The sequence below is a fragment of the Arachis hypogaea genome, chromosome 14 (genome assembly GCF_003086295.3).
Source record: "Arachis hypogaea cultivar Tifrunner chromosome 14, arahy.Tifrunner.gnm2.J5K5, whole genome shotgun sequence".
In the NCBI taxonomy this organism is placed as follows: Eukaryota; Viridiplantae; Streptophyta; class Magnoliopsida; order Fabales; family Fabaceae; genus Arachis; species Arachis hypogaea.
Genome location: NC_092049.1, coordinates 120,610,316 through 120,636,058, shown reverse-complemented (window position 1 = coordinate 120,636,058; position 25,743 = coordinate 120,610,316). Strand labels below are relative to the sequence as shown.

The window sequence follows — 25,743 nt, the reverse complement described above, 5'->3', positions numbered from 1 at the left end:
AATTGGACAAATAAAGGCAAGTTGATTGTCTATCATCTCTGTTGTAAGAGAAGGAAATTATCAGGGTTTTATTTTTGTTATTATTATTTTTTTTAAAACAAAGATAATTGGCAATAAAAGATTGTCTTATTTCAACTGTATTTTAAAATTTCGACAAAATTTAGATTATTTTTAGGTTATTTTCTAATGACACCCTTATTTTATTTTCTATATTTTGGCATAATGTCTTCTCTTTTGAATAGAAATTAATCACTACAACGCAGAAATCAAATGTCTAGGAAGATTACTATATACCCAAATTAATTCTAATCACAATTATTCCTATGAGGACATGTGAGTGAGTAGTTTTGTCTCATTCACCGAAGTAGGTAGTTATGCTTGGAATGCATGTCATAGTTGTACATGGAGAAAATGACAGCTGAGCAGAGAAACTCAAAATGAATTGTCACAAAAAGAGAAACTCAAAATGCATTGTCACAAAAAAAGGCCAAAACCAAAAAACTGTAGATATTTCAATGGTTTTTTTAATTATTACTCACTAAGTCAGTATAAAAGAAAAATAGTTATTTGTATAAAATATATATAAAAATATAAAATATATATTAAAATATGTTAAATAATATATATATATATATATATATTTATTTATTTATACACAATTACATGATAACTAATTTAATAACTAATTTTTAGTGTGTATATCATTTTTTTTTTTAGCATATTCAATTAACATTGTTCCCTTGAAATCAACTTTAGATGAATTTTTTGGACTTAAAGAAAAATCTACCTACCTAGTTTTGTGATATGAATGTCTATTAATAAAGTATAACTTGCTTTATCAAATGGACAGCTCAGCTTTTCGATATTAAAGGAATTACCTTTTTAAGATATTTAATTAATGAAGTTTGAAAAGTTAAGTACGTATATAAATAGGGAAAGCAAGACTTGAAACAAAATACACAACACAAGCATAAAAGCACTTCTTTCCATATATGTACTCTTATCAACATAAGAATTAGTTAATATATGTGAATATTAATACTAGAATTTTTTATTTATATTTTTTTATTTTATATTTATTTTCTCTTTCTTATTTATTTATTTTACAACCCCTATAACTTAATTTGTCTTTAAGGCACCAATTCTATATCATCATTTTATCAACACAACCAACAAAAATATACTCTTTCATTACTGTGGTAGGAGTATTATCTTCAGAACAAATTTAAAAGGAAAATTCCAAATTTGCAGCAGCAATTCCAGCAAGTGCACATTCACATAGGTACTTGGGGAAATAATTGTGCATATATAACACCTTTGGTTGGTATACTACAAGAACAACAAAAGCCTTATTCTATTAAGTGAAGTCTGGCATTTGGTTGGTATACAATTTATTAATTTGTTTTATGTATTGTTACACAGTAACAAACTACTTCATAGATCTTGTTGAACATGGTCAAGAAAACAAGAGAATTCATATATGATGATATATCAAAAGTCACAAGATGCTATATGTATTAGAAAATGGGCCAACAGCACCATGAAATATCAGATCTATATGTCACAACACCTATTGAGAGAGGATTAAAAAAAGAAAAAAAAAAATCTTACCATTTCCACCTTTGGTAAAACTATATATACAAGTAAAAACTCATGTACGACACATAAGGCACATGTTCTAAACAAAAACTTCGTTGAATTGTAAATCTGATTCTCTCTTTCCACATCCTTCATTGACAATCTCTCCAAATTTGTGAAGCTATGTCTTCAGAGATTGAACTAAAGAAATGCATATTACAGTTGCAGGAACATTAGAAATCAATCTTCCACGAAATGAAGCATAGTTGTGCTCTTATCTTACAGCTTCAGGTGCAGAATTGCAGTAAGGTGTATGCAAGCAAACCAACCTAGTGAAAGTTAGACAGAGAGTAGCAAACCCCATACCGAGAATGAGGCCACATGTGCTCTTCCTCTTATCCAAACTAAGTGCTCTTTTAACTATAGTTACAAAGCTAGGGAACAATCCACCACAAGCAAGAACCATTATGTGATCAAGGCCACTATAGTCAATACCGGTGAGGATAGCCCCTATTGCTGATATTGGACCCATAAATCCGATTATGGCAGCAGAGGCAAGGGAACCATGCCAGCTATCTGTGGCACCGAAGATGCAGCTAGCCACAGCTGCGCCTCGAGGGAGCCCATGTAGGGAGACCGGAAGGACCATGTGACGACCAAGTCCGTATGCTTTTGGTGCAGCCACTCCCAATGCTAGTCCTTCTGCTAATGCGTGAAAAGCGACTGTGCCGCATGATATGAATGATTGAAGGGTGTGAACACTAAGTGGAAAACCTGTAAGTGTAGGCAAGTCACCACCCGAGGTCTTTTTAGATGCCATCTTCAATACACTTGAGGAGATAAAATGGACCAATGCAGCCCCCATTGCAAGGAGTAACATAATGGGAATAAGTCCTAATTTCAAAGACAAAATAAGCTGCATTGGTCGCCAGGCTCCAAGAACAAAGGCAATGCCACAACCCGTGCCCATAAGGAGAGCATGCTGGAGATGAAATGCAAGAGCAAATGCAACCAGGATAACTCCACCAAGTAATGGCCCCAGGCCAAAAAGTAGTGAGACAAAGAAGCCAGAAGCATCCTCAGAGCTGTAATAAAAGAAATCAAAATTCAGGGAAGGAAAACGAAAAAGTCTATATCAGAAGGAATACGAAAGAAATTCCAGTATTCTGCAGTATTTTTCTTTTTCAAATTTTAGCAAAGGATGGATGATCAATACTAATTGTCCAAGCCAGAATCCAAACAAAATAATACAGTTGATACCCCAAAAGAAACCTGTCCCCTGAAAAAGATGGGAAAAAATAAAAAATTCAGCAAACTCACTTGTAGTCATGAGTGAAATTCTGAAATAAGGTGCTGAGAGCTTCCATGAATGCTACAGAAAGGGTTGCCGCCGATGCAACCTGTGAAGCTGAGGCTTCCTGAAACCGAAAAGAGAAGAGAAATTAATATTGCATATCTAAAAAGCATGTTGGACTTGAAGGACAGATCCCATTTGCCATCCCCAGCACATTTTATGCTTCCTATCGAAATATTTGGAGCCCTCATTTGTATAGAGATGTTATGCTAGTAGGCTGATTTGAACTTGACCTACATTATTTGTTAGTATAAAGAAAAGAATTATATTATAGTAACAAATCATCTCACATCAATAATTCAGGGCTTCTCTTGTCCCTTTTTCATCTTTCCCCCATAAATTTCTAGTCAGTGCAAGCTTGAACACTACTAAAAATCTCATGAGCTAGTCGAACCTTCATCTAATTGCTTAGGTTTTAGGAGACTCCGTTGATGACACCCGCATCCCGAAAAAAAGGATAAGGCAGATGAAAATATCTATTGTGTAAAATAATAAATTGCTAATAACCTTGAATGCATCAGGAAGAACTTCTGCAACAACCATCCAAATCATGCATCCAGCAGCAAATCCCGTACAAAAAGGAAGGAACTTGCTGAATGCATCAGCACAAATAAATGAAGGAACAGCTACAATTGGCTGCATCAACATATGAATAAGAAGTTAACCAACTAAACTAAAGTCAAAGACAAGGTTAAACATCTGCTAGACACGAGAATTGCATACTTCTATATGCCTATTCTTTTCTGACTTCAACAGAGAGAGTGTACCAAGAACCACAATTAAAAGCAAAGTTATATTATATAATTCAGAAAAGCAGCTCTTCAACTGCTGACTTAACTCAATATTTTGTTTACTTCAAAAAGTAATATAAATAAAAAGTTATCTTTAAGAAGCACCTGAGGTAAAGAAGTGATTACACTCCACAACATAGCATTTTGTGGAGAGACACCCCTTGATGCCAGCACCATGCTCACCGCTAATCCCTCTGGGATGTTGTGGACAGCAATAGCCAAAGTTACCAACAGGCCTTGAGAAAAACCCTTTGAGCCAGCAAAAGAGACGCCAACCCCAGATCCCTCCCCAAAAGAATGGAGAGTCATTATTCCAATCACAAGAACAACTTTAGCTGCATCTGCACCTTTTAAATCCAGCATGCTTACATCCCCATATTGCTCAAGAAACTGAAACCCAAGAGATTATACAAGACACAAATAAGATCATTATAAAACCAAGATAAACCACTAAGGTAAATTCAAGAAAACTGTAACAAAAGAAAAGAGCATCTGAGAAGAACGGGAAATCGAAAGAAGCTGGCCATGATACTTTTTACTAATGATCAATTTATCAATCTATCATTTGAGCCTCAGCAATTCAGCATTGAGTATCAAGATAGGTATCAGTACACAGAGGCACACAGCTACACCAGGCATATATATTTTTTTTATGCTAAAAGTAGAAAGATAGTGATAACAATCGGAATGGATCCTCTCAATTGGTATATGTCAAGTGTAGATTTCCTCCATTGATCATACCAGGGCCGACATTGTCAATAAAAGTTGAAATCTCACCCTTGACATGGTCAAGATTTTCCAACCGAGAGAATCTGCTCCCATGATATGATATGAACTGATTAACAAAAAATTTGATTATCACCTTCTTGCATAGCCAAATAAAGATTCCACCAGATAGAATCCCAGTGACAACCCAATTTCCCGCACCAAATTCCTGCCCTTCCTGTATGAGGTCAAAGCTTGCAGCCAACATGACACCTGCAGCCATTCCATTGCACAATCCAGCCCACTGCGGATCAAGCTCCACAAAGAAGAAGGGCACAGCACCTAAACCAGTGGCAGCTGCCATCGCCAATGTAAATAATGCGACCGTAGAAATAGAAACTCTATTATTTCCACCCTTCCTATTAGTCTTCATAGTATTACCATCCTCAAACTTAAAGGAACCCTCTACACCAGTTCCATCAAATACATTGGCTCCTACATCCTTATCCGGGGCAGATCTGACTATTTGTGAAACTCCTTCAGATTCCGCGTTTGAAATGCCAAACAGAAGAACACTTAAGACTAAAAACAACAAGGTAACACATAACCTAAGCTTTAGATTTGGAGCCATGCGCAACATATAACCCCTCTACCCAAATAAACTGTCACACTCTTTATGCCACTAGCCCCAAATCAAAATCCTCCAAAAGCTACAACTCCATAGCCAATGGAGGAAGCACAACACAAGCTTCTTCAACCAGCTTAATTGAGGAAGCAGTTGTTGATATCATCATCAAAGTCAATGCAATTCAAAAAGTCACCTGAAATGCATAATGCAGCTCAAAATTGATACAGGGTACTAGAAATTCAAGGCCATCCTACCTACACATACAAGAAAATAAAAATGAATTATTAACACACATTCAAATCTATAATAGCATGGACAAGCAGTGTAATTTATTTCCCAAATAGAAGAACCAATAATATCATATCATATCATATACAATTCATATCCAAAACCCAATTAAAACCCAAAATTTGACATAATCATTATCTCAAACATCCCCCCCAGCCCCCCAAGACAATTTCAAAAAAAAAAATTCCTTCTAAAATGGATGTAAATTTCAAGCTCTATTTGCAGAAGGTGAAGAAAAGTGAGAATCACATACATGATTGGGCCATTGCTGGAAAGAGGCAGATAAAAGGAGATGAAATAGGATTAAAAAGAAGTGAGAGGGTAAAAATAAGAAGAGTGGAAAAAATGGAACCCTGATTGAGTAGAAGTAGGGAGAATTGTGAGAATTGGGGTTAAAAAGGAAGGAATTGAAAGAGAGAAGAGGGTGTTTTGTCAACAATTGAAAGAATAAAGGGAAAGGGAAATTAAATTTCAGTTTCAGGGGGTTCTCAAAACCAGCGACTTAACGCACGCGGAAAACCAATGCATTTCAATTTGCAAGCTTATACGCTGTCTTGTCTTATTTCTCTAACCATAAACTAAAACATTATTATATATCAAACTTGGATTAGTCAATTGCTTAATTTATTCCTCCGCTTAAATAAATAGTGAGAATGAAAACAAAATTAAAACCAATAAAATTTATTGCTTTTTTCTATATTTTAGTCATAAATTTAATTTTTTAATTTAATATATTTTACGCTATATTTTTAAATATTATTGATTAATTACTAATAAAAAATAATAAATTCGATTGACTTTTTAGCTTGAGAATTCCAATTTTAATTTTGTTAGATAGACAATAAAAATTGTAAATAATATGAACAATGGACTATATTTTAGATCAACTAAATATGAATAAACTTAATTAATTCAAAATTTGAATTTTAAAATTAAAATTAACTTTTTTTTAACCTATTATTTATGTTATTAAAAAAAGGTGAATGCTATCCAACCCCTCCAAAATAACATGTAAGTTACCCTTCATTATGTGTTACATTGTAATTGGTCCTTATCTTAACCATAGTTGGGGCGCCAACGTCATCGCCATCTACTGCCCTCCCACACAACCTCTCTTCCCAGTATAGCCAGCATCTCTTTTTGTCATGGATCACTTCTTACCCACATAATTAATGGTTAATTTGGTTATTAAATTTTTTTATTAAAAAAATATATCTTTATTTAATTACGTGATGGAACATATATTTATATGTAAAATATAATATAATAAAATAAATCTATTCAAAGTATTTAAAAGTATAATTAAAATTATGAACATACAAATATAATAATAAAATTTATACTCCAAACAAATAAACATATTTTTTTATCATACATATATTATTTAAAAAATAAATATATTATTAAAATTAATAACAGAAATTTAAAATGATAAAATTCAACTTTTTTTACCGTATTTTTTATAGTATTTTTATTTTTTTATTTTTTAATTTATTAGTACTTTATTATTTAATTAATAATTAAACAAATTATTTTTATGAAATTTTATTTTTTGTATTATATTAGAGAAGAGACCAATATAACAATTTAAAAAATAAATTATATAAATATTTAAGAGATAAATATGAAATACATACCTAAGTAATGTTTAGTTTGGTTATTAAATTTTTTTATTAAAACAAATCTTTATTTAATTACACGATAGAACATATATTTATATGTAAAATATAATATAATAACTCTATTTAGAGTACTTAAAAGTATAATTAAAATCAGAAAAAACATATTTTTTATCGTACATAAATTATTTTTAAAAAAAATAAATTGTTAAAATTAATAACACAAGTTTAAAATGATAAAATCTAACTTTTTTACAAGTATTTTTTATAGTATTTTTATTCTTTTAATTTTTAATTTATTCGTACTTTATTATTTAATTATATTTTACATATAAATATATGTTCCATCACGTAATTAAATAAAGATATATTTTTTTAATAAAAAAATTTAATAACCAAATTAACCATTAATTATGTGGGTAAGAAGTGATCCATGGCAAAAAGAGGCGCTGGCTATACTGGGAAGAGAGGTTGTGTGGGAGGGCAGTAGATGGCGATAACGTTGGCGCCCCAACTATGGTTAAGATAAGAACCAATTACAATGTGACACATAATGAAAGGTAACTTACATGTTATTTTAGAGGAGGGTTGGGTAGCATTCACCTTAAAAAAAACGTTATTCTCTATATTTTCTCTTCTACTTTTGCTTGATACATGTAGTAATTTATTAGTTAATAATAAATTTTTAACTAAAATTCCCTATGCAACATGTTGTGGATTCAATTAATGATAAAATTTTAACAAAAGCATAAAACAACTAAGTGTGTATTTGGGCCAATGAGTAATAGCTCAACTGGCATAGTCTCTCCATACTAAGAGATTGCGAGTTCGAGTTTCTTATCTTTGGTAAAAAAAAAAAAAAAACTAAGTGTGTATTTAGATTAATGTTTGCAAACAGATATCAATATAAACGTATTTTTACAAAATTAATTTTGATGAAAATTAGATTGGTGTCAATGTAATTTGAGTTTGAATATTTTTTTGTCAAATGTGATTTCGAGAAAATGATTCATGTTTAGATTTTTTTTTACTAAAGATAGAGAAATTTGAATCCGCAACCTCTAAATGAGTATAGAAAAATTATGTCATTTGAACTATAACTCATTGACGAATCATGTTTAGATTATATTAACTAAAATCACGTTAAAATATAAAATTACTAAAAAGAACATCATTTATATCATTCTTTATATTATTTATGCAAAAAATAAAATATTATTAAATTTAATTTTTTAAAAATGTAAATATTATTATATAAATATAATAGGTTAATCAAAATATATTTAAATAATGAATATTATTATATGATTTAAAAAACAAAAAATTTAAATATATGTAACTATGAGAAATTATAAAATAAATATGACATTATATGTTGTGCAAATTAGTATGTATGATAAGATAATTAGGAGATTAGTTTCTTTGTGTAGTGTACCAATTTATATATATATATATATATATATATATATATATATATATATATATATATATATATATATGGAATAATGTGTAAATTAAAATGTCTAGTAATTTTTATACACTTATCATGATTGATATATAAATATTTATATAGATAGTGGCTAATTTAGATATCTAATGACGGTTGAATAGTTAATTTGTACGTAATGTGTAATGTGGCACCCATTATGTTGTGTGTAATGAAAAAAATAAATATTAAGCCAGAAATGATAAGCCATGTTCCACTTAAAATAATAACTAATAAATAACATCAACATGTGATGTTACTTCTAGTTCTAATTCTGCCAATAATCCTAATCAATTTCGCACTACCATTTGTCAAATAAAATACTCTCATAATTGTACTACTAAATATGTACCAAACTAATAGTCAACAGGTCAAATCTAGCTATTAATACAGCCATAATACATTTCTTATTCTTTTTCTCTACCTCTTTTCTCCTCATTATGTTTGGTAATTAAAAAGTCCAAAATTATTAAATGTGAATATGTTATTTTTCTACTCTCCTTATCCATGTTGGAATAGGATTTTTTTTAAAATAAAAAAACAAATTTTATTTTACTAAAACAAATAATTTATAGCGTTTTTATCATAATATATTAAATATTTTATCTTATTTACAGTATAAAAAGACATATATATTTTATTTACAGTATAAATAAGATACATATAATATTATTTTATTTACACGATAAACGAGATACATAAATAATTACGATATTATATTTACAGTGTAAAAAAAAATAAGACTACAAATATCTCGGGTAAACAAGATAAAAGCGTTAGTATATAAATGTGATAGCCACATCATCCAATGCCTTATCTCATTTATACTAACCAAATAAGAGTCAAATGCATTTTAGTAAAAACGTTATAAATTGTTTATTTTATTTATTTAAAAAAAATCCTGTTAGAATATTCCCTGAACTAAATTTGATGCTTTGCCAATAAGAAATGTATAAATAATCCTCAAAGCTAGTTGTATCTTAACATGGTTGGTGATAGTAAACGCCTAAACTATAATTATTAGTGAATTACTTTGCACTAAACATAGCTTTTCTAATTCTATGGGAAAATGACATATTTAGTGCATGCTTATATTTATACTGAAGATAAATATCAATTATAAAATAAATATGTATAATTTATAAAAGATTATACAAAAATAAGTATCATTAAAAAAATGAGAAATAAACATTCATCATTTAAATAAATAAATAAATATATAAGCTAATAAAAATAAGTAAAACTAAAATATTTGGTATATATATTTCATTGTATTAAAGGTAATGTAAAATATATCTACTAATAATATGGTATAAAATCTATTTATATTATATAAAAATTGATATTAAATTAATATAGATGTATTTATGCCATATTTTAAATTGTAAGCTATAATTTAGATTTCATTATTTTTATTATTTAGTATCGAATTCATATTACAATTTTCATAAGTTCAGTTGGCTCAATCTCTAGTGGTTAAACCAATGATTAAATAATAACTAGTTTAATTACCAATTCAATTTTGATAAATGTGGTCCTATAGATACTTGTTAAGGATACTAAAATTAAAAAAAAAAAAAAACTACTATTTGTATCCATGAATTTTGAGAACGCTGACAAAAGTACCCATCAAACAAGAAAATTAACGTTGTACCCATAAAAGATGGGTTCCGTGTGACAATAGTACCCAAACCGTGATTTTTCGTTGACTTTTTAATAAAATTCCCAAATTACCCCTTCTATCTTCTTTCCCAAATTCCAAATTTCACAACTCTCATCTTTCGTCTTCCTCCTTTGCTGCTGCCAGCCACTAGGCATGAAGACGTTTTCTCCCTCCGACACCTTTTACTGGTACAAGAATGAAGACGTTTCCTCGTACCGAGGTGGCTTGGAGCTGTGGAACCATCATCATCATCATCACCAACCGGAACACAATCTCATACCTCAAACAAGGCCTCTCTTCCACCAAAATTTTTACAGTTCCGCGACTGCTCTAGGAGTGGGTCCAACCACCGTGTCCGACGATCAGTCACCCTCGAGATCGGCCTTCCTGGTGACGGCGTCGGCCGTGGGGAGCGGAGCAGGAAGTGGAGCAGAAAGTGGAGCAGGTAAGATTAGCTGCCAGGACTGTGGGAACCAGGTGAAAAAGGATTGCCCTCACATGCGGTGCAGGACATGCTGCAAGAGTCGTGGCTTCGATTGCCAAACCCATGTCAAGAGCACTTCGGTTCCCACTTTCAAGTGCCGCGAGAGGCAGCAGCAACTCGCCTCTATCCAACAACAACAGCTTCTTGCTGCTGATGTTCTCAAGCGCCAAAGAGATCATGTCTAGTGGCTGGCAGCAGCAGAGGAGGAAGACGGAGGATGAGGATTGTGAAATTTGGAATTTCGAGAAGAAGATAGAAGGGGTAATTTAGAAATTTTATTAAAAAATCAACGAAAAATTACGGTTTGGGTACTATTGTCACACGGAATCCATCTTTCATGAGTACAACATTAGTTTTCTTGTTTGATAGGTACTTTTGTCAGCATTCGCAAAATTCATTGGTACAAATGGTAGTTTTTCCAAAAAATAAAATAAATTCTCTTGATGCGCTTAACGTCATTAGGAACTTTAAAATTTTATTTTCTATAAAAAAATTGATACTTTTTGTTCTTAAACCTTAATGAATGTCCCTCCGGCTCTATCGCTCTACTAAACCCTAAATCCTAAACCCTAAATGTAATCGGTGCTCAATGAGGATTCTTTAATACTTACTAAATTAATACAATCACATCCATCACTAAGCATGCAGACAATAGTAATGATGACTCTTTTTGTTTAGGAGATAAGAAAAAGATCTTTACTTCCTCTTTTCTAAAAATTACTTTTTTTTTTTTCTTCTTCTGACATGACAAATTAAAACTTAATCTTTTACTTATTTTTAATAATTTATAACAATATTCAGTTTAATACAGTAACTTATTAAGTATTCAGTTTAATACAATATAATTTGCTATGAATAATTTAATATATTATTATTTTGACAAAATAAATTTCTAAAAATTGTTTACATATGCCTGAAATTCCACTGTTACAATAATTTCAATAATTATTTTTAATTAAGATATATTAGGTATAGTTTTTGTACATAACATGAATGGTAAAAAGCACGTTAGAGCTTCTTGAAAGCTTCACTTTTTTGTTTGGCTAAATTTCTTCTCTACAAACGCAGAAGTGATTTTGTTCATAAAATCACGTTTACAAGAAGCAACAATTTCTAGCTTCTCCGTTGCACTAACGTGCTTTTAGCCAATACCTTCAATATTTATTTTTATTTTACCAACTTTATCCTTTATACATGTTATTGCATTATTTATAGAATTCTTATTATTTCTCTCATTTTGAACTCTTTTTTTATTATTTATTATTTATATTTTTTATTAATTTTTTATTTGACATTATATATTTTTATAGTTATAATTTTTGTGTATTATATTTATTATTATCTTTTTATAATAGAATTTATTGATCCTATTAAGTAAAATAAATTAAATAAAAAAATTAATCATAAATAATAATAATAGTTAAAAATTATAATGTACTAAAAAAGAGTACTAAGAGTATTAAAAATATACTATATAAAAAACATATAAGAAAAAAGTATAAAAAAAATTAAACATGTATAAAAAAAAATATTATAATTTAATGTCATGTCCTTTTAAGTAATTATCTATCTAAAAGTGATTTTAACTAATATTATTCAAACAATATTTATTTTATCAAAATCAATTTTGGTAAAAAATTGCCAAACATAAATCATGTTGACACAAACTTACTTCTATCCAAAATCAATTCTATAAAATCACTTTTATTCAAACTCTAGTTTGACCAACCACAATCCAAACACACACTATAAAGTTGGGGTGAAACCATTTTTTATTCCCGGTGCAACTCAACGTGCTTTAATGCAGTGAAAGTGAGAGAGAGTGTGCGACGACAAAAACCTTCCAAAGACAAACCTTCAGAATTCTTGTTGAAAGTTAGTGGAATGATACTTGAGGGGAGCTCCAGTGATGGGGTGTTACCCATATTTATTATACGGGATTATGTTCCTGCACCCAATTTGCAAACCCAATTTATCATATAACAACCCATTAACTTTCGATTAAAAAAAAGAACACTTGTGATGGCTTACAGTAACTGACATTAACATCGAAAATACTCCCATCAGTTGTGCACACCGGATATTCAAGCGGAGTAAATGTAAGCCTGAATTGTTAAAAAAGTATAAGGTGAAGATATAAATAACATAAAAGGAGAAAGCTTTGGGAGAGTTAGAGGGAGAGTAGTTACGCGCAGCAACAGAAAGGAAGTTGCTTGAAGGGGGTGCGATGAAGAATCTAAATTGGTAGCATTAGTAGCTGTGTTTTTGATAACTTACATTATAGATTACACCCCACATCCAAAATTTTTAACTCGCCATACCTACACACCAGAAACATAAAAAGATTAGTGGAAAACATTAAGCAGAGAAACTTTAAGTCATTTGAGGGTGGAGTGAGCCGCTGCACGACTTGGTCTTTCCTGAGCAAAGCTATCCGATTCAGAACAGTGGGGGTTGGGTTGTCCCTGCAACATATTTTGTGCGCATCGCTGTCGCGCTTCGCATCACCATCTCTGGCACCGATTTCTCACCGACCAATCATGTGTATGAGATTGAATTGAGAGAGAAACAAATTGAGGAAAGAGAGAGGGAGAGAGAGAAATGATAAATTCGAAATTTCATTTGAAGAAGACTAAAAGTTTAAAACTCATTCGAAATTTTTTTTGGGAAAAATTCCTGCTAACGAGTGTTGCTTAGTATTTGAAATCAAAGCATTTGGCTGATCAACGAAAGACAATCTGTGTGATGGTATTAACAGCCAATCAAATGCTACCAATATCTCCTATTATGAGGAGGAAAAAAACAAAATTATCTAGAACACTTGTCACTTTTTCTGATATCATTTAACAGTGCTAAATAGTGTGAGAATTTATTGTTTGGCTAGTTAACCATTATATATTAATAGATGTTTGAGGTTGCAAAAGGATATGTATTCACTTGTTATAGTGTTAATCCTAATAGATACTATTCGCATAATATTTTAAAGGTTTAATTATTTTATTAGTTTTTATCGTTATTAAAATTTTAATTAAATTTTTATATATTTTTTAGTTGAATTTTTATATTATTTTTAATTTTATAATTAAATTTTTTAATATAAAAAATATTAGAATTAACTGAATATTTTTTATAAATTAAAAATATTCATAATTAAAAATCAATTTTTCATCGCATATATTTTAAAAAAAAATATTTTATTAATTTTAACGTTTTTAATATAAAAAGGACTTAATTATAACATTAAAATCAGTGTAGGGACCAATTAAAAATAAAAAATATAAAGACTTAATTAAAAATTTAATAAAATTATAAAGACTAATAAAATAATTAAATCTATTTTAAAAAAAGAAAAGTGACAAATAAACTTATGAGGATTTACGTTTCAGATAAATTAATCCAAAAAAAAATATCAATAAAATCCTCCATAATAACAAACATAAATAAATTAGTTTAAATTATATTAAGACCTTTTATTCTAATCATAAAGATTAATTTAAAAATAATATATTTTGATTTACTATCTTAAAAGACTTTATTAATACTTGTTTTCTTTTAATAATTATTCGATCCAAAATGTAAATTTTTAAGAATTTATTTATTATTTTACACTTCTAAAAAGCATTACAACAATAACTCAAAACACCATTCTAACATCTCAACTAGTCACTATGCTAAGTAAAATTAAGCTATAGTTAGCAGTTAATTAGAATGAGTAACCAGTTCCATGTTTATCTACTGTGGGGACCGATAAGAATTACAGAAATATTATGCAAAAAAATCAGATATACATGTATTGTTTTATACATTTTTAGTAGCCGATTTTTTGTATATTAACAAAAGTGTACTTTTACATTAAAATATTCTGGTATTGTCAAATTTACATAATGGAAATGATAAATTCACAAATGGTCCTATTTAGTTGCGAGAAAATGATTTCTATCACTTGTTTGGCATCAACGTGGAAGTATTGTTGAAATGGGACCACTAACAAGGCAAATTTCTGAAGCAGATGAAGATCCTTGATGGTCCTTACTTGGCATGAATGATGATGATGATGATGATTGCACTGAACTGTCATTATGGGAAATGATATTTGAGAAAGAAGTTTCTGTTCCCGGCAGCATTGCGGCGATGTTTTCGAGCTCCCTCACCACATCAAGCATTGCTGGTCTCTTCTGAGTAACATCATGGCAACAATTTATGGCCAGAGTTGAGAATCTCTCAACACAATCTGAGGGGTAGGAACCCATCTTACTGTCTATGATGGAAAATATCATGCCTGAATTATAAGCCATATTCACCTGAAGCAATGAAACAATCTTTGTGTCATGGAAAGAGCTTATTGATTTGCATTTTCTTGGTTCAATAACTCAATGAAGATGTCTTTCCAACATCTCAAATCATCTAACAGTTCTCACTTATCATCTTCGTATAAACAAGTACCTCGCGAACAATGTTTTTCCCATGTGATATTGGCTGCATGCCAGTCAAAAGCTCCATAAACACAACTCCAAGACTATAGACATCGCTCTTATCTGTCAATTTATGAGTTAACAAGTACTCTGGATCCAGATAACCCTGCAACAAAACTAACAACTTAAGGAATGTTCTAAACAATTAGTCTTAAAAAGCCTGCATAGGAATTTCTTAATTGCATTGCCAATGATTGCATAAATGATATGAGTTGCATAGTTTAATGATAGTCTTACTGGTGTTCCCTTCACAACTGTTGACACATATTTAGGTTCATTCCCTTCATCTAGTTGTGGTGCAAGCCGCGACAGTCCAAAATCTGCTACTTTAACAATCATCTTGGAGTCTAGGAGTATGTTTGATGCTTTGATATCTCGATGGAATATCGGAGGATTCGCCTCAGTATGCAGATATAGTATTCCTTTGGCCGAACCAATCGCGATGCGCAATCTCATACCAAATGTTAAGTTTCCCTTTGTGCCTGCCACATTATAATATCCATAAAGTTAGCCCTTTAATCATGCTTGTTAATAAATATTTCATTCAAATGTAGTATTCAAGTCCTTATCTTATATTTCTCACATTTAACTCTCTTTTCCCTATGTTGTTCTTAATCCTTTTTCTTGCCTTTTACTAATTTGATTATCAGATGCATTTCCTTTCTGATTTGACTTTTAAAACTTCCACTCAAGACAATATCTCATTTTAGGAGTGAAAGAGAGATTCTTCAAACAAATTTATAGAAGTTTCATACAAATTTAATCCTTATGAACTCACAATGCAAATAAATTAGGTAATAGCAGATATCTGTATTGTACTTGACTTTTAGACTAGTTCTAATAAATTTCAAAGAAACTAAATTCTCATACCTGAAAGCCAATCGCGTAAGGTGCCATTAGGCATAAATTCATAAACAAGCATCTGAGTCAGAAGAAATATTTATTGTGAATAAAACAAGCTCAAATTGATATCATGGAACTCTAAATGTAAAAGTTATGACAGAATCTTATATAAGATTATGAGTATGATTTCTAACTTCAGAAGATTTCTTGACTACACCAAGCAGTAGGACCATTAAATTCTTCATTTTGATCACATAGACATACTATAACAAAATACCTGCTCCCCTTCTTGATCACAATATCCAATCAAGGAGACTAGATTTCGATGATGTAACCTCGATAGTAGTTCAATCTCATTCAAGAATTCCCTTGTTCCTTGTAGGGAATCTTCTTGTGCTCTCTTTATGGCAACAATTGTTTCATCAGGTAGAGTGCCTTTATAAACGGTTCCATAACCTCCTCGGCCGACTTGATTCGAACTGCTAAAACTATCAGTGGCAAGAACCATTTCTTTGAAAGTGAATTCTTTTACACCATCTATTTTGATAGGAATACTAGAGGCTGCAAAACGAATAAGCATTTCGATCACAACTGTTAACTATAAACCGAAAAGTACACTTTTAGAAGACATCTCAAAAGGCCTTATGTATAGTAATAACTCACAGCGACGTCTTCTCGAAAATCTGTCCTGGTTTTTGATATCTCTTCTTACAATAATGAGAGTGACTATTGCTGAGATTGCTATAACAACTGCCACAGCTGCTACTACAGCAAAAATGATTTCCAATCTACTACTTTTGCTCTTTTCTGATTTTGTAATTACTATGGAAACAAGCACAAAATAAGGATCAAACAATAAAATTAAAACAGGAAATTTGGACAAGAATTTTCTGCTGTCATATTATGTAGACAAGATTCTCTGCTTTTGTTTTGCAAAAATCTCCACTTACTTCAAAGAGAAGCAAATGTGAATCCTATTAGAGTTTTTATGACCCTACAAGTGGTGGCATGGTACTAGAACAAAAGTATAAGATGTGAATTCAACATAAAAACTAAACATTGCAAAATTGGAAGCTAGACAGAAAAAGAAAAACTTACAATATGCATAAGGTCCTTCAAGGGTGAAATTCAAAAGTTCATATGGCCCATAAAAATCACTTCCACCAAAATTCCACGACGAGAATATGCTTCGCATTCGATAGACCTCGGATGAATTGAACTCATTGTGTGAATAACTAGCCTCAGGAAAGAGTTTCAAATACATCCTAAGACGAGTTTCTTCTTCTTCCCAAGAATATGAATCTATTGATAGCTGATAGAAGTCCAAGTTCAAAGCATGGGTAACATATGATCTAAATGAAGCTTTGTATGGTGGGAAGAAAGAAAAACTCGGGCTTTTCAGCCGGTATCCAATTCTAAGAGGTGATGCACAAAAGCAAGGAATAGGTGAATCTGGGACATATTCAAAGAAATCATTCACTGAACAAGCTTGAGGGGGACATGTAGTTGTTGAATTTGTTAAGTGATTGTCTTCTTCTTCTCCTTCAAATCCACATTGTTTGGCCAATATTCCACTAGTTTGAGAACTCTTACATATAGGATTTCCTCCAAGCCTTGTAAGAAAAAGAAATAACAAAACACAAGAAAAGTAAATTATTCTGACAACATAGGCAAAACCAATTTTCGCATATAATTTTCATAGTTAACATGAAATGCATAAGAGGTGACAAAAAGCCTTGTATTGTTGATTTAGACTAAAAGAGTACCTTAAGGTGACGTTGGGCGGAGGACTCGGATCTCCCAAAATTCTTGAAAGTGAGTTGTTTCGTAGGTCGCTGCATAAATTAGAAGAACACATAAACATACACAAGTTTGAAAAATTAGTAGGTTTCTGATTCAGTATTTACATTGTTAATTTAGCATTAGTAGTGAGAGTCATCTTCTGCCATATCTTAGCAGAGATTGATCCTGAAAAGTTGTTGTTCTCAAGAGACCTGTATTTGGCAATAAATTAGATATCAAATTACTTGAAAGAATAAATTCACTAAATTTAATCATTTCAAAGATGCCATGTTATAATGAAAACTTTCTCACAGTCTTTGAAGAGAAGGTAGCTCTGAGAAGTATCCAGGAATTGATCCATTCAGATTATTATTAGAAAGATCACTGCAACAGCAAGAAATGACTAAATGGAAATCATTGCTAACAAAATGAAATTAAACTAACAGACTAGATCATACATGGTAGTCATATTTTCAGCAAGTTTTTTTGATGGTATCGGTCCAGTAAGATTGTTCCAGCTAAGATCTCTGAAATAGAAGAGCAGGCAGACTAAATACATCATCAAGAGTAAACAGTTCCTACTATCATCACACACTAACACGAAACAAAGACACTAGGCGTATGGTATAGTTAAACATACAGATAGTAAAGCTGTGGTATTGAACTGAGATCAGGTACTTCTCCTAGCAAACTGCAGTTTCTGAGACTTCTGTTATGTCAAAATGTAAAAACATCAGTTCAGGTAATAAATTCAAGTTATAAAAAAATCTTAAACTAGTTTTAGATTGAGTTCATATTCTACTCGTTCGGTATGTTCTTTCTTCTTTTCTGTATGTTTTCCTCATAGAATAACTTTTAACTCATTGCTGTTTTGTTGATGTCTCTACATTTAATTCCAAAACAAAACAAGCCTTCAAGATTTAGAAGCTATATTGTACTTAATAGCACTTACAATTTTGCTAGTCTAGATAAGTTTGCATAGGAAGAAGGAACTCTGCTCCCTGTGAAGTGATTGTTATCAAGTTGGCTGCAACAAGAAACGAACAAACAAGAAGCATGCCATAATGTTAGGATGCAGTAACTTCGCACCGGGCAACGAAAATTTCAGGATAAATATGCAATGCCCTGCATAGGTATTAAAGAATCAAATTTCCACAAACAAAGGAGTTTTTATTAGCTTAAAAGAATACATGCAGTTTTTGGACATATGAAAGTCAAAGAACTACTTAGAGTGGTAATAAAATTTGAAAGGCTACATAACAATATTATCATATCATACAATGCAGTTAGTTTGATATTTTTGTTTCAGCATAATACCAACAATGCAATTGACCAATTGTTATAAACCAAACAAGAAGAGAATGCTAAATGAATCCTAGATTTCCACATCTTAACCTAAATTATATTGGAACAGGAGAATATACAGTATCCGCAGCTGGGGTAACATGGAGAATTCTGGTGGAAGATAGCCAGATAAATTATTGGTATCCAGAAGCCTGTAAAGGCATTTCAACAAACAGAAAGTGAGAAGAACTTTTAAACAAGAATAAATCAGAAAATAGACTAGAAATTACTTAAAAACTCACAAGTGAAGAAGGTTGGATAGGTTTGAAAGTTTGGGAGGAATTTGACCACTAAATGAGTTGTTGTTCATGTGGCTGCAAGAACACAAACAAATAAAGCATAACAATTGCACAAGTCGGCGAATGAAGGCGGTATGGAAATGGACTAACATGTGCTTGACAGAGCTCAAGTTGGCGAATGAAGGCGGTATTGGACCGGAGAGTTGGTTTTGATCAACTTGAAATCTGTTTAGATTTTGAAGATTGCCAAGCTCATATGGTAAATTACCTGATAGTGCATTTCCATTCAGGAGCCTGTGCACACAAATATCTCAGCTTCTCACAAAAAATAATGATTCAAACAAAGACTTAGTAGCCTTAGCAATCTTACAAGAGTCTCAATGATGTGATATTTCCTATCTCCCTGGGTATACTTCCTGTTATGTTATTCCACATGAAGTTCCTTGGAGAACAAGAAACATGGAGCTGTTAGAGTATTAACTAAAACTCTTTGATAACATTTTTAGATAAAAATATACTTTTTGTCTTGAAATTTGTCAAAACTTTTAAAAATATTTCTAAATTTTATTCTGTTTCAATTTTGTTCTAAAAATTTTTTATTTACATCAAATGTACTTCTAACAACTAAATTTTCAAGAAATTTATAACCAATTCAGCCAACATGCTTGACAACTAGGAATCAGTAACAGAACTTTGCGTCTGACTTACTAGTGTTAAAGGTTGTCCTTGTGAAGTTGTTTCTAAATTAGTCCTAAGTTTTTTGAAAAATTATCTGCTAGGATCCATTTGATGCAAATCGAAAGTTTCTAGAACAAAATTGAAACAAAATAAAACTTAGTAGGATATTTTTAAAACTTTTGACAAACTTCAGGGACAAAATATATTTTACCATAAAAAAAATGTTATTTGTACATATATGACATAGAACGCCGTGCTAACTCGTGGCACAAAATCCCATACACAATATGTACAAATAAAACGACTCGTTTAAATTGCTTACATTATCTCTAGTTGAGATAGCTGATCAAGTTGGGGTGTCAAATTTCCAGAGAGATTCATAGTCATTAAGTAGCTTCAGTAAAATTAACATAACAGAAGTACAGTTAGAAGAACACATAGTTTATCTATAAAAATTAGAAAATGGAGAAAAAAAAGAAAAAAAAAGAAAGAGTCATTACAGCTCTTTGACATGGAAATGACCATCAGCCCCAACATTTAGAGGACACAAGACACCATTCCAATTTGATGTACATGGATCACCTTTGTTCCAGTTCCACAAATGGTTTAAGGGATCAATCAAACTTTTCTTGATTTGTAACAATGCATTCACTGCAAATGGAACAAACATATACCAATGATCAAGGTTAATATTTGAAATAGTTGTAACTATCTTCTGCCAGCTAGAATGACTGTTGTAACTAAATAGTATAAATACTAAACTACCCTTGGAGTAGCTTCCCCTACAAGTTATCTCGCTCTTGTGTATAAACTGAAAACTCACTCAATTGAGATTTGAGAAGTCATAATATACAGTTCAGAAAACACACTCAAATTAACTAATCACCATAAACACTTTGCTGACACTTGAATTAGAGGCTATTAAATTACTTTGTCAATTTATATAATTTCACCAAATTTATAATTAAGTTCCTATAGTTTAAAAATTTTTAATTAGGTTCCTATTCTGTTTTAAATTTTATAATTAAGTCTTTGTCGTGCCAAAAATATCAGAGTTAAAAGAATATTCCTCCCCAAATTAAAAATACCCACACTTACTAGCTAAATTTCTAAACTTGAACGTCTTCCTATTTTTAGAATATTATGATAAGTCTAATATTTTTTTTAATATAAGGACCTAATTACAAAATTCAAAACAATATAATGACTTAATTGAAAATTTTTAAACTATAGAGATTTAATTACAAACTTAATAAAATTATAAAGACTGGAAGAATAATTTAACCAAAAATAAAGGAAACTAATTTCAATGTTATGCAAGCATAGTTTTATCTAAGGAGGCAAGAAGCCAAACGTAGAAAATTTTCAAAGTCAACGCATTGAAATTATATATAATTAAATCTGCAAACTCACCTTCTGAGGGGTGTGTGCTCTGTGCCACTGTTGTGGAAATTAAATAACAAAATGAAAGAGCCAAAACATATCCATATATCCTTCTCCAATTTGGAATCATAGTACCTAGAATAATAGAATTGTAGTTGAAATGAATAACATGTAAATATATAGTATATTAAAACATTTGAATAATGATAAGATTAATATAATCAACCAAATAAAAATGCCAAAGCTCAAGCTATGCAGTATTATTTGCAGAAGGAACATATAGTATTAACCAAAATAGAATAAGAGCTAAACCAAAGCTTGTGGAAAGGAAATTTCAAAGCTATTCAATTATTGAAATTTTTCTTTAATATATAGGAATTTCTCATACTATAAGTAGTTAGTTAATGATTATGATGTACAAAGAAACTATTGAAATTTATATACATTTTAAAGATGATTGTGAAGTTTAATAGCGTACCCATGTTGGTTGTGCTCATCGCTTCTCTTTTAGGGGTGCAAAGCATGAAGCCATAAAGAACTGAATCAATGATAACTTATTCAGCGAAAAAAAAAATGTATATAAAAACAAAAAAGGAAAATTCAAATGAGGAAGCAGAAGCTCAGGCTCTTACTTGAGACGGTTACAAGTTTTCATAGCACAAGTGAGAGTTTGCAGCACTGCTTAGTCTTTAAAACTTGTATATATAACTGTCGTAATATATATTTTTTTAAAATTTAAATTGATAAAAAATAACATAAATAATTATATCTTTAACGTTTATTTAAATAAAAGTTTTTTTTGAATTTGTTTAATTTTTGTATAAGTCTTTTTTTATTTATTTTATGTTATTTCTTTTATTTTTGGAGTTTACCAAAAATCAAATTCTAAATCTTTTAAATATATCTAGATATTTTTCTCTGTGTGTCAAATCATAGTATATGTCTCTTACGAAAAAATATCAGAACCATACAATCAGTCAACATTTATTTTTTTTTCTTTAAAATTTTCTTTTTCTCTTCTTTTATCCATTATTTGTTACTATGTTAGATGATTATTAATAAAAAAAAATTAATTCCCTAGCAAAACTCTCTTTTTTTTATAGAATAATTTACACAATATATAGTATTGCATAATATTTTAATATTTTACACTATCAACCTTTTATATAACTTTTGATCTTAATGAAAATGATTATATATGATCATGTATGATTGAAAAATGGTACGTAGTATATGAAAATTAAACTACTCTTTTTTACGCATTAAAACATTAATTTCTAATTTAAAACGTTAATAATGGTACGTAGCATATTTCCAAGTTTCTTTTTCATTTCTCCTAAAACTGTAAATGAAAATGGGAAAATTAATAACACTAAATTCTCAATATTTTTAGGCCAACGAGCTATATCTCAAATGACATAGTCTCCACATTCTCACTTAAAAATCTCAAATTCGAGTCTCACTCTTAACTTTGAAATTTTTTTTTGATTTACACTAAAATCATCAGATCAGATCTAATATATGCAGTTTTTAAGCTTAAATCTGATCCGATTTGCAAAATATAAAAAATATTTTTAAAAGTTTATTTTTATTAAAAAATTAATAAAATTTCTTTTTCTATTTTTTTAAACATGTTTATTCTTAAAATAACATTAAACATATTTTTGTTAAATAATAAAAATAAAATAATACAACATATATTATAATTAATTAAAATAAAATATAAAAGAATATTTATTTATTTATTTTTACATATCTGCAAATATGCAGATCGGATATGCAGGTATATACATAAAATTTGCAATCTAATTCTATTAGTGTGTGGATCGAATCTATATTCGCAATTTTCATATCGAATTCGGATAAATACCGCGAATATGCGAATTGAATCCAATTCATGAATACTCCTAAAAAAACCATAAAAAAACGAAAAAGCAAAAAAAAAAAAAACATTTTTGAATTTAAAAATATTATTTATACATAAAAGATAATCATTAGATTAGTCTTTATTATTTTTATGTATAAATATATATAGTATAAATAGATATAATATTTAACTTATTTTTTATATATATTTTATATTTTAACATATATTCTATATAGAGAACTGAATTTATAGTTAATTTTTTATATATAAATAGCATGATTGTTTTCTTAACTAAAATTTAGTTGCACTTAATATATACACCTATTTTTTTGGATTCCGGTATCCATCAACTACCTAGCAATTTTTCTCCATGACGGAGGCTGAAAAGGAAATTTTAGCTTTTCTAAATTCCATTATTAAAGTGGCAAGGACTTTAATATTTGCTTATTTAGTTGTGTAAAAATATTTATATATAAAAACAGTTACCAAACTTACCATGAATTTATATGTAAATATATATTTTTATTTTTTTTAAATATATTTTATATTTTAATATATATTTTATACGAATAAATAACTAATTCAGTGTGCATATAATATAAATGTTAGTTGTGTGGTTAAAAGAAGTACTTCATTCAAAATAGAAATTACAGAAAACAAATTTATTATGTGTAAACAAAAAAAATTACTTACCAAGTCCATTCTTATATATTTCATATTTTAATATATACTTTATACTATAATTAACTTATTGATTATTTGTGTACCCATTGCATGATTGTTATAAAAATACTTCCTACCGAAGTAATTAGATATAATATAATATACAAACAACTTTTTTTTATAAGATTACAACATGTATCATACTTATGCTAGGAAAAAAAATTACATTATATAATTATTTTTAAATAATGAATTATTTAATACTTTTACAATTTAATATCACATGATAAATAATGTAATCATATAAATAACTATTAATAAATAAAAGTTAATAACAACTTTATAATCTAAATATTTTAGTTAAAAACTAATAATGTTAATAGTTTTAAGTAATATTTAATATTTAACTCAACCTAAGATAATCTTTTATTATATATTTTTTAATTTATTTATTTAATATTAAAAAGTTAGACTTGTCTTTTCAAAATATTTTAGATTTGAAAAAATATTGATTATAAATGTTTATATTTGTTATCTTCAACTGTTTTTGCTTTTGACCAAATCAACTTAATTTTTTGTTTATACATTTTCAAAAAGTATAAACAAATGACTCAAAAAGTAAAATAAATATTTATTTTTAAAAAAATAATCTAAAAATTTAAACAAACGAGTTTAAAAATCCACAAAGTAATTTTTTATTGGAAAAAAACGTATAATGCCCACATATATTCAGTTTAAAGTGTATCTCAATGATATGACTATTCCACGAATCGGTGCATTTGATTTTGTTATGAAAAAATTATAAAGTTTATAATATTGAAATCGGATCATCCAATTTTACTTTTTAAAAAATAAAAAAATTTAAAGTATTAAAATCGGACCTATCAACTTGTGTAGTGTCCAAAAAAATATTGAATGCACTAAAATTAGAGGTCTGATTTCATACCTTTCTTTGCCGTTTAAATCTGACTATCGCACTTAATATGTTGTATCCGGATTCAAACTTTGGTAAATTTATCAAGTATTGAATATGAACCCTTAAGTGTTGTGTAGATAAGTGTGTAGTGTGAATGTATTGTAATACTTATAATTGTGGGTTGTCCAATTCACTTGACCAAAAAAAAAAATCTGACCATTTGGTTTACTTAATAACAATTAAAAAAAACACCAAGCATTCCAATAACAATGAATAGCGCTCTATTTTCACCTTCATCAATATATATAAAAGAAGCCTTAAAACAGAACATCTTATCATGATTAGAAATGTAATGGAAGGGTATCAAACGGGTAAAGAAAACCCAATAGCTATAAGCTCATGGGATAATTTATGTTGATATTTGTGGCTCAATCAAGTAAACATAATACAAAATTAATCCCAACTTGTTGGAGGGCAAACAAGTGCAGTAAGCAAATCATTCATTGAATCAATGCAAGCCGTCATATATTGGACCTTGACTTTCTTCGTGTGCTATGAATCACAGCGGTCGACTAAAGTCATGCAAACGTGTGTGAAATGGTAACAATAGTTAGCACTAATTTAATCAAATTCTTTCTTATCCTTATCTATTAATAACTTCGTGAATGAACATCCACTAGTTAAGTTGACCATTTTCCTTGAAAATAAAATCAAAATGAAATAAAGAAAAATAAGTTCCTCTTTCATTTGAAGATGACATTGTTTTTGTTAATTTTAGTATTTTACTATTGATAAAAAAGATAAACAAAATATAAAATCCCAATAAACATGAATTTATTCTTAATCCAAATAAACAATATAAAACGTTTTACTCCATCATCCAATTACATCTTTTTTTTAGACAACTATTTACATTGACGATATAAAAAATAATTATTTATACTGATATTATATTACACG

General features: G+C 29.5%; 3 protein-coding genes and 1 long non-coding RNA gene across 6 annotated transcripts; 1 reads left to right on the top strand and 3 right to left on the bottom strand.

The window, feature by feature from the left end:
- Positions 1–1,489: 1,489 nt before the first annotated feature.
- Positions 1,490–5,917, bottom strand: LOC112743885 (putative zinc transporter At3g08650). 2 transcript variants are annotated; one of them, XM_025793298.3, is made up of 6 exons: positions 5,598–5,917; positions 4,586–5,249; positions 3,829–4,113; positions 3,440–3,568; positions 2,899–2,996; positions 1,490–2,663 (listed from the first exon to the last, which is right to left on the bottom strand). In XM_025793298.3, exons 2-6 carry the CDS (start codon positions 5,066–5,068, stop codon positions 1,853–1,855), a joined length of 1,806 nt encoding a protein of 601 aa, XP_025649083.1. In that variant the 5' UTR covers positions 5,069–5,249; positions 5,598–5,917; the 3' UTR covers positions 1,490–1,852. The 2 variants fall into 2 exon arrangements, with proteins under 2 accessions (XP_025649083.1, XP_025649082.1); XM_025793297.3 differs by having other exon boundaries at positions 4,586–5,310; positions 5,598–5,910.
- Positions 5,918–10,265: 4,348 nt separating this feature from the next.
- Positions 10,266–10,781, top strand: LOC112740562 (protein SHORT INTERNODES-like). Its single transcript, XM_025789217.3, has one exon. The coding sequence runs from the start codon at positions 10,266–10,268 to the stop codon at positions 10,779–10,781; it is 516 nt and encodes a 171-aa protein (XP_025645002.1).
- Positions 10,782–12,194: 1,413 nt separating this feature from the next.
- LOC112740561 (uncharacterized) lies at positions 12,195–13,356 on the bottom strand. The gene is made up of 3 exons (XR_003171223.3): positions 12,786–13,356; positions 12,638–12,701; positions 12,195–12,544 (listed from the first exon to the last, which is right to left on the bottom strand). It is a non-coding gene; the product is annotated as an uncharacterized lncRNA (long non-coding RNA).
- Positions 13,357–14,354: 998 nt separating this feature from the next.
- Positions 14,355–22,104, bottom strand: LOC112743884 (probable LRR receptor-like serine/threonine-protein kinase At1g06840). 2 transcript variants are annotated; one of them, XM_025793296.3, is made up of 22 exons: positions 21,970–22,104; positions 21,816–21,875; positions 21,368–21,472; positions 20,455–20,605; positions 20,277–20,348; positions 19,647–19,718; positions 19,427–19,570; positions 19,280–19,351; positions 19,118–19,189; positions 18,646–18,720; positions 18,334–18,402; positions 18,152–18,220; positions 18,006–18,077; positions 17,819–17,905; positions 17,678–17,746; positions 17,010–17,524; positions 16,575–16,733; positions 16,189–16,472; positions 15,939–15,990; positions 15,306–15,550; positions 15,040–15,174; positions 14,355–14,897 (listed from the first exon to the last, which is right to left on the bottom strand). In XM_025793296.3, the coding sequence occupies exons 2-22, from the start codon at positions 21,859–21,861 to the stop codon at positions 14,550–14,552; spliced, it is 2,913 nt and encodes a 970-aa protein (XP_025649081.1). In that variant the 5' UTR covers positions 21,862–21,875; positions 21,970–22,104; the 3' UTR covers positions 14,355–14,549. The 2 variants fall into 2 exon arrangements, with proteins under 2 accessions (XP_025649081.1, XP_072070884.1); XM_072214783.1 differs by lacking the exon at positions 20,277–20,348 and having other exon boundaries at positions 21,970–22,047.
- Between the last annotated feature and the right edge of the window lie 3,639 nt (positions 22,105–25,743).